This window comes from Aspergillus welwitschiae (genome assembly GCF_003344945.1).
Source record: "Aspergillus welwitschiae strain CBS 139.54b unplaced genomic scaffold BDQ94scaffold_8, whole genome shotgun sequence".
NCBI classification, from domain to species: Eukaryota; Fungi; Ascomycota; class Eurotiomycetes; order Eurotiales; family Aspergillaceae; genus Aspergillus; species Aspergillus welwitschiae.
In genome coordinates, this window is record NW_020798702.1 from 172,018 (window position 1) to 187,277 (window position 15,260).

Here is a 15,260-nt window from a genome sequence, read left to right on the forward strand (position 1 = left end):
GGCCGGGCTAAGCCTGTTCGGTCGTTACACCTAAGGCATCAATCAGATTCACTACGGTCACGCTATAGCTTGATTTATATGCCAATTCCATTATAAATCTCATATTAAAATATTTTAGTGAATAGGGTTGCAACGTAAAGAGATTAGGATAGTTAAAGTCGCCATTATTAAATAGTGAAAATGCATCAGGTGGTATCGAAGAGCAAAGCAAAATCCATGGACTTTCATCATCGAGGTTTCCTGTTAACTCCGGAAAGATGCATGCAACGACACGGGCATTTTTGACTTTGTATTGAAAAATCGTTCAATAGTCGAGCGCTCTTTCATTAGATGCACCCAGCTGCAACATAGAAAGCACGTTATGATGCAAACTTCACGTTTGCCTACTTGGACTCCGGGGAACTGGCTTCCTGCTGGGAACGCCCAGGTTCATGGGCCTGGCCCCCGGCTGGGACGGAACACGATTAACCTGGCTATGGGATGGTTGAGGCTTGCCAGCTGCAATCGTCTGATATTCGGGAGGGCTATCCTCCTCTAGGAGAAGGGGAGCCTTGTGGATTTTGAGCACGCTTTGTTGACGCGCAACGGGAGAATTTGGGGGCGAACCAGAACGGGACTCTGGCGGACTTTCGGGCAGCATATCGAGTGTCTCCGACGAGGACATCGCTTCCTGATTGCTGTAGGGTGCAGACGCCTCAGGTTCCTTTCCAACTGGAGATCGCGGATCAGCTCCAGGTTCAACAGATCTTTCGGAAGAGGCATCTGGTGGGTTATACTCTCGACGGGGGCCATCCACAGGGCTGAGAGTTTCAGCCATGGCATCTTCGTAACTGGGAGGTGCATCGTCGTAACCGTCCTCAGGGTTGGCAGGCATAGGTGGTCTAGCAGGCCGAGGCGGCATTGGGGGGCGTGTACTACTATCCATCGATCCGGTGGGACTTGTAGGGCTAGCCGCTGGCTTGGCCTGCCCGTTGGCCGCCATGGCATCCAGAAGCGCTTTCGGGGGAGCAATTCCGGAGTAAACTTTCACGGGCATCCGCAGCGGAAGAACGATAAGTTGAGGCTACTGGTTGTGAGCAAAGCGTCCAGAAATGTGCAGCCAAGAACTCACCTTCATGTTGCCAACACTTCCATGAGTCAGGCCCACTCGAACTTCGAGCTCGTACGTCCGTGAGACATTGCAGGTCTCGAATGACGGCGCTACCGTGCTGGGCAGAGGTATGCCATTCCATAAACCAGCGTCGATCGTCCACTCCGAGTCCGCTGGGTCTCCGCCTCTTCCCAGAGGTACAGCCATATTACTCTGACTTAGTATGACCCAGGTGCCGCTTTCGGTGCGCCGTAAGTCATGAGCAATAATGTTTGTGTAAGAAATCAGCTCAACCTGTATCATCTGCAAGAAAATGGTCTCATAAGACTCTGACAGTTTCTTGACGAGAACACGCATTGGTATAGGCTCATTGCAGGTCAGGATTGACGGGTTGGGTAGCCGCAGGTCAGCGGATACGCGAGGGGAACCGCCCGCGGCATCCCGGAGCGAACTGCTCGACATCTTCGAGAATAGGCTTCTTTTTTTGGACACATTCGGGGCATTTGTGAACTGGTGTTGTCGTCTTGCATAAGTTTCTTCGCTCGGGTTGCCTGTCCTGGGAGGCTCGATGGGAAGGAAGTTTAGGTTGGTGACCTAGAAGCCAATTATCAGCATGGAATGCTGCGGATTATCGTCTTATCGCAGCGATCGCTCGTAAAAAATCAACATACCGCCCTGATGTTCTCCTTGTAGAACTGTGGACGAATAACCGTCGCTTTCACATAGTACTTGATGTCGGCCATGCCCGGGAAGCCACTTAGAGATGGAGGGAGCGTCTTTTTCACATGGCGAGCGGTGTCTCTGGCCATTTCCACTCTCAGACCCGTGATGTTCAGGTTCGTAAGCATGCTATTGTGTATGCTGCAGGAATTGTTGAATGGGAACTGAACAGCCACTATAAGTTCTGTATGTCATGGATGATACTCTGCGAGCCATACTGACCTTAAATTTGAACGGATACTCGTACGTCCCTCTTGCAAATGTATAAGCCCTGTCTGGGGTCTCTGCATTGAATACCGCTGCAGTGGGGAAAACCGTTTCGACTTTGTACAGGATCTACACCAGCTGGTCAGTATCGCTTGCATTGAAGGGCATCACACAAATGTTTTATTTCGCGTCTCGGATGGAAACAGAGGAAAAGGCCAGAGGGAAATGCCTCAGAATTCGCACCTTGTGAACCTCGATTTCGGTACGTTTCTTATCCGACTGCTCATTATGTGGATTTTTCGGACCTGCCAGGCGCGTCCGACTTTCGCCTTCTAATTTTACTTGAATGCCTCCAATTGCAGCTTCAGAGTGTAATTGTAGTACCACCTTTCCCGTGAGGTAGTCGAGATTGGTGAAATGCTTATGTGGCCGGTCCAGGTGGATGATTACAGACATGGCGACCACAAGTTTGGTGAACCGTGTGGCGGTTGAAGCGGGCCGGCAAGTGTGCACAGGCTCGATGTCAGGACCGAACCAGTCTGTGCTGGGGGTAGACGGCGATGCACTGGGAGGAATAGGTGAGAATATCTACTGAGAACGGATATGGAAATCCAAGTAAACAAAAGGAAACAGAAACCAGCGCACGGCGGATGGGGAAAGCTAGAAGAAGAAAAACGAGGACGGGAGTTCGGCAGTGACTTTTGACTAGATTACAAGCTGGGAAAATGACGTTTGAATCCAGGGGACGCAAAAGCGCAAGGCGTGGGGCAACCCGAGAACTGTACGGTCTCGGCGCGTTCGGAACTTTTCTCTCTCCAACAAACACAATGGACCATTTTATAATGGATGGAGAGTATTTCGGAGTCCTGATTGCTGATTGATCTGAGCGAGCAACTGGTGGAGTTCATTGACCGGGTTTTTTAATTCATACAGTGGGTGCGACCCATTCTGGGCCTCTCAGTCTGACACCGTCTGACGGGGGAAAGCGAGCCAGACTGAACGGCGATCCTCTCGCAGGGCTGGTTTTTGCTGGGCTCCGATTCGTGTTACAGCCGGGGTTATGCTAAGCCACCCCGAAAACAACTCTAAGAAGCCCCTCCGTTGCACCGCCACGTTACGGACGCTAGCAGAGCCATGCAAATGGTATCAAAGACTGATGGAATGAATTAATTGGGTATCGCCAAGTGATCTATACTTCCGAGTTACAAGTACACTTCTAGGCACCAAGATTTCCAACTTGACTGCAGTGGGGTGGGTCGTCAGAGACCTTCCTTAGCGAGCATGTCTAGAATCATTAGCCATGGTTATCAACCGATGTGGTGCCGAGAGCATTCGCGCCTTACCTGCAATATCAAGGTAGAACGCAATAGCATTGAACCTATAGGACAAAAAACAACCAGCCAATGTCAGCAGGGGCGCTCGCATGTCCAATGAATTGGGTTTAGAAGTCTATTGGCGAACCTCTGTCTGTTGCCTGTAATTTCTCCGGCCAACCACTTCAGTCGGTTGCTCCAGTTGATCAAGTCCAAGTGGCTGACGCCTTCAAGGGTGCCCTTGTATCCTCCCCACTTGCTGCTGGCAACGCTGACAAGTCCATCATTGTACCCTTCTGTTTGTTCCAGAAGACGGTGGGATAGACGGAAGGCGGACCAGAAGCTTGGCTGCATTGCCGCCCCGTAGGAAAAGTATCTGCATAACTCAGCCATACTGATGACGGCACCATCTTCGCCCAGTGGAGACATACCGGACATCTTCAATATCTGGCGTTGCGGGGTTGAAAGTGTTCGTCATGTAGTCACGGGTTAGCTGGGCAAACGCGCCCGTTTCTACCTTTAGCCGGTCTAGAGCATAGTACAGCTGGGCAAGGCGGTCATCTGAAACCACGTTAGATAGTAGCTTCTGTTGAAGCGAAGTGCATACTAACCGCCAATCTGCTTAAGAACGTAGTCTGCAACGGCAGAGCCTTGAAACACTGAGTGAGTATTCTTGAAGTTCTGTACGAACACATACCTCTATGTGGGGTCGCAATCGTCGTCAACGACTTTACCTTGAAGTCATTCGGCTTCAGATGGGTGATCATATATCGAGAGTCAAGCCCGCTTGAGCACTGATTAACAACCGCCATTGGAGGGTAGAGTTTCCTGGTTCTTACCCCTAAGGGAAGTGTAAATAACAGCTCCCGTAATGGCAAGTAGATGCTGCGCTTACCATGCTATGACTATTCCGGGTTAGACAAGACTGTATCACTGGTCTTAGAATGACACTTACGCAATAATATTTACATGTTCTCCGGGTGCGCCAATAGCGATATCTCTCGCTAATTCTTCAGCACGCGTTTCGATGGATGCGGAGGGAGGCACTGTGGCAGTGATGACTCGAACCCCTTTCACTGACAAAGCTTCCTTGATACCACGCCAATACTGGACCCCAGGAAGATAACGTCCAGCAAGACGCAGTTCGGCGAATCCAAGCAGGCCATGGGCGAGAACAACTGCATGTTTTGGGGCATCTTTCAATGAAATACCAGTTAGCTTGACACCAATCATAAAGGTAAGTGAGTAGCTCATGCTAACCGTAGTCCTTCCTAATTACCGCGTATTCGTCCCTAATGACCTTTCCCAGGTCTTCCAGGCGTGGATCAAGAGCATCGGGGCCACTGGGATGTTGTGGGCTGTGCCTACGCGTAGAGGAGTGAAAGTATCTCAGGGCTGGGTAGCTGGCAGACGTAGACTGGAATTTGATGCTTTTCACGCCGCTACGAACGGCGACAGCATGTCTCATTTTATTATTTCTCCCCACTAGTTATGCGATGATGAAGAGAAATTTGAGAGCAATGTATACATCTGGCGGCCGCCTGGTGTTCCTGATGACGATGACGCAACATTTACTGGGCGCTTCATGCCTCAGGCCACAATATCAAGGCACCGAATCAACGTCTACTATATCCACAGCGCGTAACTGCCAATAAAGGCATGCTACTAACGAGCTAGTATTGCTTTTCTAGTTTATTCTTAAAATATATAGGCGCTACCCCACGATGCAAAGTTGTGACTGCAGGGTTGTTCAAATTGACCAGCAGCACTTATAAGGACATCGAGGAATCAAGACAACCTCAAGTGACTCTTTGCCAGCGTCAGACAGGACACAACATGAATTTATGTAATGCTCAAACAGTGGGCCAGAACTATATTCACAGGCTGAAAGCAAATGACAAACAAGAACCCCTCATGCTGCCACAATGACATTCGGCATCATTCCTCTATGCCTTGATCACGATCTTCTCGGACGGCTCGGGCTTCACATCGACCAGCGCATGGATAAGAGTCTCAATAACCTTTCCGCCTCTCTCGTTACCAGCATCCTTGATTTCCTGAAGCTTCACCTCAGCCTCCTTGTTCGCATCCTCCTCGGCCTTCTTGTATCCACTCGAGTGCTAGAAACGGTAGTGTCAACCTTCATGTTCGTCCAGATGTCGCGCCTGCTGAGCCCAACCCCGCAGAACAGATAGTAATATCATACCTCAGCCTCGAACTTCTTGAACTCCTCCTCCTTTTGCTTTCTGTACTCCTCAATCTCCTTCTGTGCCTCGGACTTTGCCTCCCTTATGCGCTTCGTGCGGTCTATAAGAACATTAACCGGGATGCTGTGGTTATCAAGAGTCTAATGACATACATTCTCTGGCTGGATAAAGCGACACGTCAGCACTGATTAACGGTTCGGTAGTATTTCAAAGAGGGTGTAAACTAACCTTGTTGGACGATCTTCTGAGCCTCCCTCTCGGCCTGAAATAGAGATGGTCAACAACTATACCCCACCCAGTTCAATCCAAATGCGACCTACATCGAGGAGGGTCTGAATGCCTGCGGAGTTCTGAGCGGACTATCCAAAAGAGTCAGTATGGCAAAGTCCCAAGTCGAGCGACACATCCTCCTCACCATCTTTGCAATATTATCTCTCAAAACAGGCGCCTATTAGAACGAGAGCGTCGGAAAATATAGGAGTATACAGAGGTGGAGTCGTGAGCTTGTGATGCGCCGTTCGATCTCCCCGACGCCACGAATGACCCCTTAGGCGGTCGGGGTTTTGCCGCCAGACACCGCCATCACTGATAATCACCGATAATCCGATGCAGATTTGGACATGATGCCACTCGCGCATTCAACTGTTCATCCAATTATTGCTTCTTATTTCTTTTTGCGCAATCTGCAAATTGCATTTAAGACGAGATGTCCCGTGCTTCTAAATTGACACTGGCCGCGACTGGTCTCGGTACGGCGGGGATCATCTACTTTGTGCACTGGGCCCAAGAACAAGAGAAAATTGTATGTCATTGGTGCACTCTGACCAGATTGACTACATTAGCTAATGCTTGACTCGGATTTAGGGAATGCACAAAGCGGTCGAGCTAGACATGGAGAAACAGCGTATCCGCAGGGAACGACAGGCGGAGTTCGAGATGCAAAGGGCGCTCGAAGAAGAGTACCGGAAGCTACAGAAGGTCTCGCCCAGCGTTGACGAACAAAGCGGAGGGAAGTCGAATCAAGGACAAACATCATGATACACGACCGCGCGGCTCTTTACGATGTTTAGACTTTGCCTGGTATGTTCAAGCTCTTGGTGGCTAGCGGTGAACCGTTCTCTAACGACCGAGCAGGTATAGTTGTCCGCTTGGCATCTAATGGCTGTATGCTTGTAGAATATACCCAAAATGTACATTAGAGATCAATATTCATACCCACCTCTGTATACTATGGATTCAGCTTGTATCTAGACCACATGCTGTGCTAAAAAATTAGCTGTTAAGCGTCACAACTGCTGAAAGAAGGCAATGCGAAGTATATACGGCAGCAGTAAAAGAAGTGCCGCTATGCTTGAACGAACATTTGTTCTGTATTGCTTAAAGAGAAACATATGCTAGTCTCAGACACACTGCTTTTAGGCATTGTGGTAGACATCCTTATCAGCCAAGAATGGCACAGTGACACGTGCCGGCGGACTCCGAGATAGGAGCGATAGCAGACCGACATAAAAGAAGGCCGGCTATCATCGGAGGCCGGCCCAATTCCGGCCTCCTGCAACTAGGAAAGCCTAATCGGGCGCGATCCAAGGATGCTGGCCAATCATGATAGGGGCCATGTGACATGAAGCCTTGGCATTTGGTGAAGTATAAAGCGCTTCATAATGTAGACGACGAGGCTCTAGGGGCATTATGGGTGTATTAGATGTGTTTCCGAGAGTAGTGAAAGGTCTATACGATTACTAGGGGTCTGAAATTGTATAGAAACAACATTATGGCCATCTCCAAGCAGCTAGACCCCGGAACGAGCAGATGGTGCAGCTACTATACCCTGCTCAATCGGGAATAGCGCGTCCCCGTGATTCTGGCGTGCCCTTATTTGCCAAGAGTTTGTATAGAGTCGATGGACGTGCATCTGATGGACAGACATGCCTGCAAGGGGTGTTGTTTCCGTGTAGAATCATCGTAGAACCCCAATATATCACATAGGAGGGCCCAGCATCTATGATACTACGTTATCGCAAATGAGTCTGAGGTCCCCACGCAGTTTTCCTGCCTCTTTCGTAATGGTGCCTTTGAGGCCGGAATTGATACCGGCCTCTGAGTATTATAAGAATCGCCTGCTTTCCCGCCCAATTCAGACTCCCAAGCTCTCCTTCCCAGATCCTCCAGTGACCGCAAACATTCCCAGCAGGAAACTTCCCGTTTTCTTATCTTCCTCTACTTTGACTTTAGGTCTCTACCAACCCTTTACTCTCTCATCGTCATCACGTCATCATCCTTTTGCCTTCATATCTCGGATAGACTTCTATACTACATTACCTCCACACCATGTCTCCCTCTAGAGTTCCCTTGCCCAACAGCACCGTGGACCGCTTCCCCCACATCCATGATGACCCTTCTACCCTGCCCCGGTCCCTGGACCCTTTCACTATCACTACCTCCACTGGCTTCCTCCCTTACCTCACTGCCCCTACCTCACTGCCTGATGTCTTCCAGCCTCTACAGTCCCTACTTGAGCGGATGCCAGTGCTCAAGGAAGATGGCACTCCAGGTCTGCTTGCCAAGTATGAGCTGGGCCCTGCCGTCCTGGCTGAGCTGCCCGACTTGACGGATGAGATCGACAAGCAGGTCACCGCTGAGGGGTCGCCGGACCTGTACATGATCGCTGCACTGTTCCGGGACTACTCATTCCTCGCTTCGGCTTATATCCTTGAGCCATGCTGGGAGAACTGGTGCAAGGACCCGGAGAGTGGCTATGGTCTGGGACGGGACCTTCTGCCCAAGACTGTAGCTCGTCCCATGTACCGTTGTGCTCAGCTGTATGTCCTGCCCACATAACTACATATTATCATGGCCAATATACTAACATGATACAGCTTGGACATTCCTCCTTTCCTGTCCTATGCAGCTGCATACTCCCTCTTTAACTACACCTTGGCTGAACCGTCCAAGGGCCTGGTCTACCCTAACCTTAGGTTGGTCCGCGCCTTTGAGTACGGCCTCGACCCCAAGAGCTCAGAGGCAGGGTTCATCCTGACCCATGTGGACATGGTCAAGTACTCGAGCGGCCTCATCAGTGGAGCTGTCAAGGTTGTCGACACCGTTGAGCAGGGTGGACCACGCTCGGTAGTCAACGACGGGTTCCGAGAGATCCTGGAGTCGATGGAAAAGATCGAAGCAGCCATGGAGGGTATGTATATCCTTCCTATATGTACCATTACACTCCAACTAACATTACCAGATATGTGGGCCAACTCCAAGCCCCAGGACTACCTCTCCTTCCGCGTCTTCATTTTCGGAATCACATCTCAGTCCATGTTCCCCAACGGAGTCGTCTACGACGGGGTGCTCGACAACAAGCCTCTTTTCTTCCGCGGAGAGAGTGGTGCAAACGACAGCATGGTAAGCAGCTATCCCACACCATTTACATAAACAGTTCAAGCTGATTCCCAGCGCAGATTCCACTGCTGGACCACCTCTGCCAAATCCCCATGCCCTCCAACCCGCTAACCAAGGTGCTGCATGAATTCCGCGCCTACCGACCCCTTCCCCACCGCGAGTTCCTCGCGCACATTAACTCGAAGTCGGAAGAGGTCGGGGTGCGCAACTTTGCACTGGCGGATACCGAGACGGCGATTCTTCTCCTGAAGACACTCAACCATGTGCGCAGCTTCCGCTGGCGACACTGGCTGTTTGCCCGGGAGTACATTATCCGCCGCACGCCGCATCCTACTGCCACCGGCGGAAGCCCTATTGTTACGGTAAGACTATGCCAGTCATTTCGTGATAACCGTAGCAGCCAAGTGACTAACGGTACACAGTGGCTCCCGAACCAGCTGTCCGCTGTGATGGACTTGATGATCTCGGTCTACGACACGTACCTGGCCCCGCAGAAGGGGGATGGCCTGGGACCGGACGGACAGAAGGGCTACGATGCTTACGCAAAGCAGGTTGAGCCGGTGATGGAGATGGTGCGGGATCAGCGGGAGAAGTTGGCGAAGGAGGTAGAGAAGTGGTGCCAGGAGAGGGGTGTATAGATACCTATGAAGAGTTATGATACCTGCCACATACGTGCGCACAAGCATTATTTTTGAACAATCTAAACTACATTCAAACTTATATCGTCTACATAATAATAGAATACTCCGAGGTAATTAAAGTAGCCACCAACCACGTGTTGTCGATCCACAGAACTCGGACATTCCACATTCGGCTGTTCCAATTAACCAACTCAACTAAACCAACGGACCTCGGCATTTCTCCGCATTCCTCCTTTATATCAACTTCTTCTCCGCACTCACCACCTTCACACCTACACCATCCACAACCACCACACCACACCACCCAACTTACACCCCACAATGCCACCAACCCAACCCCCCGAACATTTCCACGGCTACCTCTCCCACTCCCCCACCACGCCCCTAACCTACGCCCCCTACAGCCCCAAACCCTTCACTCCCCACGACATCGAAATAACCATAACCCACTGCGGCATCTGCGGTACCGACCTCCACACCCTCCGCTCAGGCTGGGGTCCCAACACAACAACCTACCCCTGCATCGTGGGCCACGAAATCATCGGCATCGTGACCCGCGTCGGCTCCTCCATCCCCACCTCCCCAGCTTACCCCAACACCACACCACTCCAAATCGGAGACCGAGTCGGCATCGGCGCCCAAACCCTCTCCTGCCTACAACCATCCTGCGAGGAGTGCGTCGCCGGAAAGGAGAACTACTGTCCGCGCATCACGGGCACGTATAACAGCCGGTACTGGGACAACGAGACGGGCAAGAGAAGCGATGTTATAGCGTATGGAGGTTTCGCGCGGAAGTGGCGTGGGCCTGCGGCATTCGCGTTCAGGATTCCGGAGGGGTTGAGGAGTGAGGTTGCGGCGCCGTTGCTGTGTGCGGGGACGACGGTGTTTGCGCCGTTGAGGAAGTATCTGGATGGGAATGGGAAGGGGAAGACGGTAGCGGTGGTGGGGATAGGCGGGCTGGGGCATTTGGGGATTATGTTTGCGAAGGCGCTGGGGTGTGAGAGAGTCATTGGGATATCGAGGAGTAATAGGAAGAGAGAGGATGCTGTGAAAGGGTTAGGGGCTGATGGGTTTATTGCGACTGGGGAGGAGAAAGGGTGGGAGAAGAAGTGGAGTCGATCGGTGGATTTGATTCTTTGTACGGTGGATGGGGATGATATGCCGTTGGGGAAGTATTTGAGGTTGTTGAAGGCCGGGGGCACGTTTGTGTTGGTGGGGGCGCCGGAGAAGCCGTTGCCCAGGATGAGGGCGTTCGAGCTGATTGGGAAGGGGGTTAATGTGACTGGGTCGAATATTGGGAGTCGTGAGGATATTAGGTGTATGTTGGAGGTTGCGGCGGAGAAGGGGGTCGTGCCGTGGGTGGAGACGAGGAGGATGGAGGAGGTGAACGAGGCATTGAGGGATATGGAGGAAGGGAGGGCGAGGTTTAGGTATGTCTTGGTGAATGGAGAGGAGAGGGAGAGTCGGTTGTAGATTTATTGGGTGTGTTCAAAGTTGTTTGTTGGTGTATGTATGGGGTTGGGGAGTTGTATAGGGTGGGTGTGGTGGTGAGGGGGTCGTAGGGGAAGTGGATATATATAGACAACTGTAGTACTTATGGGATGAGAGTCTCATTCAAGGGAGAAGTCCTGCATATATCAGTCATTTTCAAGAAATGTAAAAGGATGTTCTTCACTCCTGATACGCTCGGTCTGGATCCGCCGTGGGGATGATTGTATTTCCCAATCGGGAAACAGGTACGAGATATACGAGGTTGCAGATCGTAAAGCCTCACATAGAAAAAATTCTATACAGGACACGATGAGAGACGATCCTCTATACAAATGGAAATTCTGTTCCAGGAAGGTAATTTGTTCTGTCTATCAACATACTGTTTTCATGCAGTGATTGACTTCATGCCTACCAAACAAAATGTCCTAAAATTCGCATAGCGGCTGTGGCTTATCAATGCAATCTATTAATATCTGCAGCGATTGTATTCGCGGCTCTCTTTATGCTAGCAACCCTCTTTCATACCTATCGTCTGCTCCGGACATGGATGAGGTTTTCAACCCATCTCGTCATTGGAAGCTACTGTATGCCAACCATTTCAATGTTGAAATATCACTGACCAACCGGTCGAGGCAATAGGATACACCGGCCGCGCCATGTTGGCATCTCAGTCTCCCCACTGGACTTCGGTCCGTACGTCATGCAGAGCACCTTGCTGCTGGTTGCACCGGCTCTCTTCGCTGCGAGCATATACATGGAGTTGTGTCAGATCATTGCCCTCGTGAAATGGGGAGAGTTGGCAATCATCCGGGTGGGCTGGATGACCAACATATTTGTTGCCGGAGATATGCTCAGCTTCTTGATGCAAGTGTCGGGTGAGTGCGTGCTGTGCCTAGGTGATGTTGTGTGATGTGCTAATGTGGATACAGGGGCGGGAATCATGGTCAATGGCTCCCGGAGTATGGGACAACAAATCATCGTGGGTGGTCTGATCGTGCAGATTGCTTTCTTCAGTTTCTTTGTCGTGAGCGCGCTGGTTGTCCTGGCTTGCATAGCAAGTCGGCCAGCTGAGGAGTCGCGGTATCCCTTGATTCCCTGGAGGAAGCATATGTTCGCCTTGTACAGCTCGCGTGTTCTGATCATCGTCCGATCGGTCTGTCGTGTAGTCGAGTATATAGAGGGCTCGGATGGGTTCCTCCTGCAGCATGAAGTGTTCATTTACGTGCTGGAAGGACTGCTGGCGTTGTCCGTGTTGATCGTTTTCGCTGCTATCCATCCGAGAGAAGTGGAATGGCTTCTCGAGCGCGGGAGCACCAAGACAGAAAAGGAAGGACGAATCAAAGGAGCCTATCTCTGTATAGTTGGAGCTGTCGTCGCTTGTAAATGTCCAGTTATTGAATCAATGAATCACGAAATGGTTTCCTGATGTTCTATTCCTGCTGTATCAGGCGTATTAACTGGATGTGTCTCTCCGAATATTTCCAGCATATGACTCTCAATCAGTGGCCTCCATTTATCGTCCAGAACTTCCCATAATGCCCGTGCTACTCTGCTACCCCGATCCCCCATATACCATGCATCCCTCAGGTGATGGAAGACAACGCAGTGATATGCTAGCATAACCAAAGCTAGCGGTTTGCGCTCCCGCAAAAGTTCCATGAATTCAGGCAGTTGTCTGATCGCCCATCGACAGGAAATCGACACAGAGGATAGACCAGTACGAGCCTCAGCCAGCATTTCTGCCAGACGGTCAAGTGCACTCTCGTACGCAGCTGTGTCATGGGTGTCGTCCTGAGCCCCGCAAGCGTTGTTCACCTCATGCAACCGCTCCAAGCTTGACTGTGCGTCTCTCAAGTAGTCCTCATTCAAGTCTTCCACCTTGAAAATCATGCTCCATTCATCGCTCTTTATGACCGAAGTAGCTTGCTTGAGTATATGTTGAACCCCGCGCGCGAGCGTGAATATCTGAATCAGGTCATCCACGTTTGCCCATGGATCGCTAGACTCGGGTGCGTGAGGTAAGCCAAAAGTGTAGTAGACCACAACACTGGCGAATGCAAACATAGCCCTTGCATTAGATGAGTTGATATCGCTTAGCCTCTCGCGGAAAAGTGCCAGTGCTTGAGCCTGATGTGCAACTGCAGTGCTGAGATAAATGGGACGCTGCTGGGTATCATGCTTTGTTCGTGCAATATGCAGAGAGGAAAGCGCGAGTAACCCATGCATTAGGAAAGGATGCGTGATTGCTTCCTCTGAAGCGCGAAAGCGCCAAATGTGGTCCGTGTGTTCGCCCCGAGACACACTTTTGTGCGTTGAGTTGCACCACTGCATCATCAGCTCCAGGTCTGTGATGTTCAAGCTGGGGACTGCTTGCGAGGCGGCGAATGCATCACCCCATCTTCCCAGGATGTTGAGGGAGTTGGCAGTCGTAGCCGCAGCAGAGTCAGACTGGGAGGCTCCTGCTGGGCTAGACTTCGTGGACCGTGTGCGAGAAGGGGGTTCTTCATTTGTCCATAGCAGTGATGAGCTAGAGTCATACTCGCAGGTTGCTAGACGTTTTGAGCAATTTGAACAGGAGGGTCGTAACTCATCACACTGGGATTGTCAGTAAGTAAGACGAGACACAGGGAGGATTCCACAAGAAGGTTGCGGAAATAGGAGAATACCTTCACCCGCCTTCGCTTGCATTGCAAGCAGCCGTGGCGCGATTTGCGATGGGGTCTTCTAAGTGCCATTGAACGTGGTGCAGGAGCTACTGCTGGCCATGCTAGATCCGAGGGACTTTGGACCCACGGTTGACTCCTTTCGCATGAAGCTGTCGCTTAGATTCGCTATCTCGAAGAAAATGGCGGGGAAAGACAAGAAAGTCAAGGCTGAAGCATTTCAATCTTTCTTTGGAGCCGGGGTCGTATTACGTCATCAACACGGTCCTCAGCACCAAAACTTTGTGCTTATTGATATTATGATAGGATATAGAACAAAAATGCAGAAAATCAACCTGGTATCTCATATCGCAAAAGGGAACTGCAGAATAGCCATATCAAAGAATCCCAATCTCCTCTTAACCACCACCGCCGCCACCACTAGCAGCAGCAGAATCCCTGCGCCGCCGGGCTTTCTCGTACAAGGCCAGCACTGTGATCAGTGCCATCAGGTCGAATTCCTCCCCATGATCCACAAACATTACAAGCCTGCCAGTCTCCTTGTACTTCCAAACAGCATTGGTGAATACCCCCACGACCTTGCCGGTCTGCTCCTCAACGAGTTTAAAGTTGCGATTACTCAAGCTGTTCGTCTTGCGATCCTCCTTAATCCCGACTGAGTGTGTCCGGGTCCAGAGGAACGAGTGCCGTTCCGGGCCCTGAGCAGTTTGCATCGTCATCTGCCAACGATACTTGGCATGTCGGTGATCTTGCGCTAGCAGATCCTCGTATATAATTCCATTGATATCGCTGGGATCGCCCAGACCGACCTTGATATGTCTCGAAAAATGTAGGAATTTGCAGACGGCCACAATCGGGCCGGCTTCGTTAGACCCCGCGTGGAAGGTAAGGTCTGGCTTCTTGGGCGTACAAGAGGAGTTCTCCACCCGGTACAGCTGCATCCCCTGGGCGGTGGTCACATTGTAATGGTGTCGGAACAGCGTGTTATGGATCTGATAGACGTGCGAGGCGCTTTGCTCGCTTGGAAGCTTCTCATCCACAGATGCCTCATAGTCAGAGGGTCGAGAACCGACCAAGGTCGGGTCATTGGAGACCAGGGAAGGGTCGTAAGTAGCCATCTGTTTAGCAGGAGAGTAGTAGTAGACTGCTAGTTGATGGCTCTGAGAACACAATCCCAAATTCATGGAATCGACGCCATTCCATGGTTCTTATATCATGCTTCCGAGCCTTACGGCGGACAAGGCGCACTGCTGCGGCTCATGCCGATACGAGACCCTTTGACGATCATCAGGCTGTGCATCACAGCCATTCTGCACCTTCTCCTTTCTGATTCCTTCGGGCACCCGATCCATGGATAACCTCCAGCCAATCAGCACTACATGTATCTTAGCGGATACGACGGGCCCGATCGGGCGTAGCGTAGGTGACTCAGGCTCCCAGTCTCATGTGACATCATCTGACCCAAGACAGTCACGTGAATCTATGTGCTATCACATGACTGTATGCCTCACCGCCCGGCGCGCGTCTCG

At 51.1% G+C, this 15,260-nt stretch overlaps 8 protein-coding genes across 8 annotated transcripts; 4 read left to right on the top strand and 4 right to left on the bottom strand.

The window, feature by feature from the left end:
* Nucleotides 1–80: 80 nt before the first annotated feature.
* Nucleotides 81–2,932, bottom strand: BDQ94DRAFT_139132 (arrestin (or S-antigen), N-terminal domain protein). Its single transcript, XM_026765369.1, has 5 exons — nt 2,261–2,932; nt 2,033–2,146; nt 1,762–1,974; nt 1,112–1,684; nt 81–1,063 (listed from the first exon to the last, which is right to left on the bottom strand). The coding sequence occupies exons 1-5, from the start codon at nt 2,471–2,473 to the stop codon at nt 374–376; spliced, it is 1,803 nt and encodes a 600-aa protein (XP_026628754.1). The 5' UTR covers nt 2,474–2,932; the 3' UTR covers nt 81–373.
* Nucleotides 2,933–3,154: 222 nt separating this feature from the next.
* BDQ94DRAFT_139140 (triglyceride lipase) lies at nt 3,155–4,829 on the bottom strand. Its single transcript, XM_026765370.1, has 9 exons — nt 4,591–4,829; nt 4,286–4,526; nt 4,226–4,235; nt 4,028–4,118; nt 3,942–3,980; nt 3,762–3,891; nt 3,479–3,706; nt 3,361–3,395; nt 3,155–3,302 (listed from the first exon to the last, which is right to left on the bottom strand). Exons 1-9 carry the CDS (start codon nt 4,796–4,798, stop codon nt 3,277–3,279), a joined length of 1,008 nt encoding a protein of 335 aa, XP_026628755.1. The 5' UTR covers nt 4,799–4,829; the 3' UTR covers nt 3,155–3,276.
* A 171-nt stretch (nt 4,830–5,000) lies between these two features.
* Nucleotides 5,001–6,035, bottom strand: BDQ94DRAFT_139144 (uncharacterized protein). Its single transcript, XM_026765371.1, has 6 exons — nt 5,953–6,035; nt 5,858–5,896; nt 5,766–5,799; nt 5,690–5,698; nt 5,537–5,637; nt 5,001–5,450 (listed from the first exon to the last, which is right to left on the bottom strand). The coding sequence occupies exons 1-6, from the start codon at nt 5,953–5,955 to the stop codon at nt 5,277–5,279; spliced, it is 360 nt and encodes a 119-aa protein (XP_026628756.1). The 5' UTR covers nt 5,956–6,035; the 3' UTR covers nt 5,001–5,276.
* Nucleotides 6,036–6,083: 48 nt separating this feature from the next.
* On the top strand, nt 6,084–6,750 carry BDQ94DRAFT_139145 (protein PET117). Its single transcript, XM_026765372.1, has 3 exons — nt 6,084–6,339; nt 6,402–6,617; nt 6,672–6,750. Exons 1-2 carry the CDS (start codon nt 6,244–6,246, stop codon nt 6,573–6,575), a joined length of 270 nt encoding a protein of 89 aa, XP_026628757.1. The 5' UTR covers nt 6,084–6,243; the 3' UTR covers nt 6,576–6,617; nt 6,672–6,750.
* A 944-nt stretch (nt 6,751–7,694) lies between these two features.
* Nucleotides 7,695–9,702, top strand: BDQ94DRAFT_139147 (indoleamine 2,3-dioxygenase family protein). Its single transcript, XM_026765373.1, has 5 exons — nt 7,695–8,356; nt 8,414–8,727; nt 8,779–8,939; nt 8,996–9,298; nt 9,359–9,702. The coding sequence occupies exons 1-5, from the start codon at nt 7,866–7,868 to the stop codon at nt 9,572–9,574; spliced, it is 1,485 nt and encodes a 494-aa protein (XP_026628758.1). The 5' UTR covers nt 7,695–7,865; the 3' UTR covers nt 9,575–9,702.
* A 131-nt stretch (nt 9,703–9,833) lies between these two features.
* BDQ94DRAFT_185755 (NAD(P)-dependent alcohol dehydrogenase) lies at nt 9,834–11,103 on the top strand. The gene has a single exon (XM_026774967.1). The coding sequence runs from the start codon at nt 9,899–9,901 to the stop codon at nt 11,048–11,050; it is 1,152 nt and encodes a 383-aa protein (XP_026628759.1). The 5' UTR covers nt 9,834–9,898; the 3' UTR covers nt 11,051–11,103.
* A 508-nt stretch (nt 11,104–11,611) lies between these two features.
* Nucleotides 11,612–12,474, top strand: BDQ94DRAFT_157928 (RTA1 domain-containing protein; the record flags this gene model as incomplete). The annotated part of the gene is made up of 4 exons (XM_026768836.1): nt 11,612–11,652; nt 11,708–11,943; nt 11,998–12,353; nt 12,430–12,474. The coding sequence occupies 4 exons, from the start codon at nt 11,612–11,614 to the stop codon at nt 12,472–12,474; spliced, it is 678 nt and encodes a 225-aa protein (XP_026628760.1).
* A 1-nt stretch (nt 12,475) lies between these two features.
* Nucleotides 12,476–14,849, bottom strand: BDQ94DRAFT_157929 (Zn(II)2Cys6 transcription factor domain-containing protein; the record flags this gene model as incomplete). The annotated part of the gene is made up of 3 exons (XM_026768837.1): nt 12,476–13,663; nt 13,984–14,018; nt 14,135–14,849. The coding sequence occupies 3 exons, from the start codon at nt 14,847–14,849 to the stop codon at nt 12,476–12,478; spliced, it is 1,938 nt and encodes a 645-aa protein (XP_026628761.1).
* Nucleotides 14,850–15,260: the final 411 nt, after the last annotated feature.